Source organism: Helianthus annuus, chromosome 16 (genome assembly GCF_002127325.2).
Source record: "Helianthus annuus cultivar XRQ/B chromosome 16, HanXRQr2.0-SUNRISE, whole genome shotgun sequence".
Classification (NCBI taxonomy): domain Eukaryota; kingdom Viridiplantae; phylum Streptophyta; class Magnoliopsida; order Asterales; family Asteraceae; genus Helianthus; species Helianthus annuus.
Window position 1 is genome coordinate 65,390,999 of NC_035448.2, and position 4,724 is coordinate 65,395,722.

General features: G+C 35.2%; 1 protein-coding gene across 5 annotated transcripts; it reads right to left on the reverse strand.

The window, feature by feature from the left end:
• Positions 1-965: 965 nt before the first annotated feature.
• LOC110903706 (L10-interacting MYB domain-containing protein) lies at positions 966-3,630 on the reverse strand. 5 transcript variants are annotated; one of them, XM_022149486.2, is made up of 4 exons: positions 3,415-3,623; positions 1,890-1,983; positions 1,585-1,816; positions 966-1,500 (listed from the first exon to the last, which is right to left on the reverse strand). In XM_022149486.2, exons 2-4 carry the CDS (start codon positions 1,980-1,982, stop codon positions 1,010-1,012), a joined length of 816 nt encoding a protein of 271 aa, XP_022005178.1. In that variant the 5' UTR covers position 1,983; positions 3,415-3,623; the 3' UTR covers positions 966-1,009. The 5 variants fall into 5 exon arrangements, with proteins under 5 accessions (XP_022005178.1, XP_035841694.1, XP_035841695.1 ...); XM_035985801.1 differs by lacking the exon at positions 3,415-3,623 and adding an exon at positions 2,995-3,408; XM_035985802.1 differs by lacking the exon at positions 1,890-1,983 and having other exon boundaries at positions 966-1,410; positions 3,415-3,630.
• Positions 3,631-4,724: the final 1,094 nt, after the last annotated feature.

Here is a 4,724-nt window from a genome sequence, read left to right on the forward strand (position 1 = left end):
CATCGGTTACCAAGCCGAACCACACCGCGAGACCCGAACCGAAAACGAGCTGAGCTAACGCGAACATAATTCGAACCCTCTGACTAGCTCGGACCAAACCCGGAACCCAAAACTCCCGAACGCGAAACCTGAATCCTTTGAACCAAATGACTTGAATCTTCCAAAGATTACTTGTATCTGCACTAGATCTGAACCCAGCTCGAACAAATCTCGGAACCGGCTGCTGAGTCTTCGTCTTCACATCCTCATCATCATCGGTTTGACCGGAGATCTCGTCGGAGAACAAGCAACACCACCGCCGCCGATCAGCGGTTCGTTTCTGGAAACGGCATCGCCGTTTCTCTCTCCCCTTCCAGTCTATCTCTCTCGTCTCTTCGCCTCTCTTGTCACGTTGCCGTGACTGTTTCACGCCTGGAATCAAAACGGGGGGGGGGGGGGGTTAGGTCGCTTCTCCGCTGCAATAACACTACCGCTGCCGCCACTCTCAGCGGCGCCGCCGCCGATCTGCTTCGTCGGACCACCATCCGCGGTGGCAAACTCCTCCATGTGGTTTGCCTCATGGTTTGTTTGAGAAGATGGAGTCCTTTTTTAAGTTGCAGGTAGTAAACGAGAGGGGTATATGTGTTGAGGGTTTTTGTGTTTTTGAAGTGATGGGCTCCCTGTGTTGTATGTAGGGGGTGTTTGGCCTAGCTTTTATTTTTTTTTGGCTTATGCTTATATTTCACATTACCTTATGCTTATTTTCTTTAATTTAATAAGCTATTTTTAAGTGTTTAAATTAGCTTATATTTTATAAGTTGATAAGCTCTTTTTAAGTGTTTGTGTTAGCTTTTTTTATTTAGCTTATATTAGTAAAATGACCAAAAAGAGCATGGTTACATATAATCACATAACTTATATTTTGTATGTATCTACTTTGTTTTTATGAGTTATACCATCATTTTTGGATAAATTTATGTCGAGGATAACATAAAACTTCTACAAAAATAAATTAATATTCAATAAACATTCATCTTGGTTTGGTTAGATCTCCTGCAATCATATCTCTAACTGCACTCATGTATAAATCATCTATTCTATGTTGTGTACTTGTGTCTTCATTTACTTCATTAATGTCATTAGATCCTCGACCATTGTTTGGAGTGTAAGATTCTTGTTCCGCCATGGTAAATCCTTCATCACATGTATCTTTTTTTCTAATATAATTATGAATTGCCATAGATGCTAGCACGATCTTCACTTGTGTCTCGTAGGTGTAATTGATATGCATATGTTGTAATATCTCCCATCTAGCCTTCCATACTCCAAAAGTTCGTTCAATGACATTTCTCAATGATGAATGATGGTAGTTAAATATCTCTTTAGGTCCTCTAGGAGCACGACTAGCAACCGTTTTTCCACGACGAAAATCTGGTAGATGATAACGAATGTTGGTTCCTTTATATGGAGCAAGATAATCTCTAGTATTTGGATATCCAGCATCAACAACGTAATATTTATCTATAATGAATGAAATAAATAATATTACTTATATAAAAAGTTAAGCAAAACATAAGGTTTAAGCAAACATGGAATGGTACTAACCACCTATTGGATGTGGAAAATTAATTTCGGGCCTACGCAATGCTTCATTGAAAATTCTAGTATCATGTGCTGCCCCCTCCCATCCAGCCCATGCAAACGTAAAACACATGTTAAAATCACATGCCGCCATTATGTTTTGCGTCGCGTATCCTTTTCTACCGATATATTTTGGTTGCTCGTGTTCTCGAACAGATGCCCTCACATGTGTCCCATCGATAGCTCCAATGCAATCCTACATAGAGAAACATGGATGGTTCATTATTTGAAGGTATACTTTAAATATGTAACATATGATATGGACTAACTTGAACATCGGGTAATATGAGCCAATTTTTCTCTTCCTCCGCCTCGTTTTCTTCATCTCTATCACAATCGGTTTCGTCACCATCTGTATCCATCCTATTAAAAACACACATATAGATAAACACAACTAAGATTAAAACATAATCATTTATCCATTAGATGTTTTAAAAACTACATAAGCCTAAAAACACACATAATCATTTTTTCAATAGAAGTTTTAACCACTAAGGAAACACACATAATCATTTTTCCATTAGATATTTTAAAAACTCCATCTTTGCCACATCACTTGTTGGAACCATGAAATTTTCACGAGCTTGCTTTTTCAAGAAAATGTCTAGTGCGTGACAATAATTCCTTGAACCTTCTTCAAAACCAGGAAAGGTTAACACAATATCCATGCAGTCTTTTATGGAAGGTGACGAGTTTTGCGGTGGAAACGATTGTGAGCTTCTCGATGATAGTGCCTGCATAACATTATCAAGTTTGTCCTCAAACGCAGAAGTTATTGAAGTCTTTCTCTTAGTTGAACGAGAAGAGGAAACATTCTTAGACTTCTTCCTTTTGGTTAAACTATTTTTGGAGAAAATAGGTTCTTGGTCATCGCTGGACACATTTATCTCGTCACTATCACCTCTCCCTTCAATCAACTCTTCATCTTTATCGATCATGTTCGCAAAATCAGAAGGAGTCTTAGTGTTATCTCCAACTGCAACACAATCTCGAAATAAAGGCTCGTAATATATCTTATACATCTCTAAATTTTGCCCTCTTAGCTTGGAAAGGTCCTTATCTCCCTGTACAAAACTCAAGCCATTTAAATTTATGTATCTAATAATACCAACAAATAAAGGCTCGTACATATGATATGATATAACCAAACTTTTCATTTTTTCAACATAAATTTTCAACATAATAATATCAAAACTAATAATACCAAAACTGATATAACCAAACAAAATATTACCTTTACTTTCAACATAATAATATCAAAACTAATAATACCAAAACTGATATAACCAAACAAAATATTACATAAATTTTCAACATAATAATATCAAAGAGTATGAACTATAAAAAAAAAAAACTAAAAAAACAAAATATTACCTTTATTTTTTCATCCCACCATTCATCCGATGCATCAATCGTCTTTCTCACGGGATCCCACCCAATTCCAGATTCAAGTCTCATTAAACGATCATACAACTTCCATTCTTTCTTCATAGTCTCCCAATGATTTTTAATTTGCTTGTGGTCGAAAGTTTTCCCAGTACGCTCTTTCATGTACTTTTCCAAATTCTCATACCCAAATTTATTAAAGTAACCAGTTGGCTTGTTCCCAACTCTAACCTCATTCAAGCATAACTCAAGAAATATCATATGAGTATCATCCGTCCATAATGATCTTATTTTCTTTTTCTTAGTTTTCATGACAACAACGTCATTATCATGGTTCAAGTCCATGACTTGAAAATTAAAACAAAGAGAAAACAATTCAATAAGTAAAGAATGAAGAGAACAAATTACCTCAGTATATGAAAACAAGTTGGTATTACTCCACTTCAAGCAAATTTTTTGAATGCTTGATAAATGGTAGATGGGTGTTTGATAAATAGGATTTTTTAAGGCAAGAGTTAATGGTTTGAGAGATGGTAGATGGATTAAAAGAGTTGATCTTTTCTCCATATTTGCTTAACTTTATGCAGTTTCATAAGAATGTAACTGTCTTCTTTACCTAAAACTTCAATGTGCTGCAATTTTGAATGTAATATTGAAGTTATACTATCTTTAATAGAAATAGATATGAGGTAGATGTAATACGGATGCAGATAGTTAAAGCATGCATTGATGGAAATGTATTATATTCATTTAATGCATTATTTTCTTATGACAGTATGCATTGATCCGTCCATTTGACAGTTAAAGCATGTATCGCTGTAAGCATCAATAAAAAGAATAAATGTATTCATTTATTAATAGGTAGTTAAGACAATTGATCCGTCCATATGACAGTTAATGCTTTATATTAATGCATTTGATGTTTACAGGTAAATGAATACATTGATAAAAAGAATACATTGATCCGTCCATATGACAGTGTTTCTAAGAGCATCATCATCATCATTGATCATATATTCATTTAATGCATTATTTTCTTTATATTAAGCATCAATAAAAAGAATACATTGATTCGTCCATATGACAGTTAATGCTTTATATTAATGCATTTGATGTTTTAAGACAATTGACGGTGAGTTTGTGTTTGTATTAATGCATTATTATTAATAGGTAGTTAAATGCTTTGTGTGAATTTGAGGGCAAATGAGTAAAAAATCATATTCTACAAATAAGCTAAATAACCATGGTTCCATAAGCTTCTTCAAATTAGCTTATATAAGCTAATAAGCATAAGTTTAAAAAGCTAAACCAAACACCAAACAAAGCTTATTTTGTAAAAAAAGCTAAAAAAAGCTATAAGCTTTGCTAAAAAATGTCACACCCCCAAAATCCCACACGCGGAGTACCACCGCCTGGGAGCGTGACTGACCAGTATCAAGCCATCAATCATATCAAACATAGCATTTAAGTGTAAAAGTAGAAAATGCAATTCATCGTGACATGACTGATGTTCATAACCAAACATTGTTTAAGTAGCGGAAGCATAATAATGAAAACCCAAAGTAAGTTATAAGTTCAAATATCGTTTACGATCCGTATCCCACAACGACCTGCTCCTCCCTGTGCAAGCTCCATAATGTACCTAAGGTCCTGCAAGGCATGCAGCAGAGAGTCAACAACTAGTTGAGCGAGTTCACAGAAAGTAAGTTCAGTAATAG

What these genes read in the sequence shown, in the direction of transcription:
- LOC110903706 (XM_022149485.2), bottom strand. Translation starts at nt 3,351, where the DNA reads ATGGACTTGAACCATGATAATGACGTTGTTGTCATGAAAACTAAGAAA. An exon ending in GGTGGGATGAAAAAATAAAG is followed by an intron (nt 2,685 to 2,994) that starts GTAATATTTTGT and finishes AGTTTTGTACAG; the next exon opens with GGAGATAAGGACCTTTCCAA.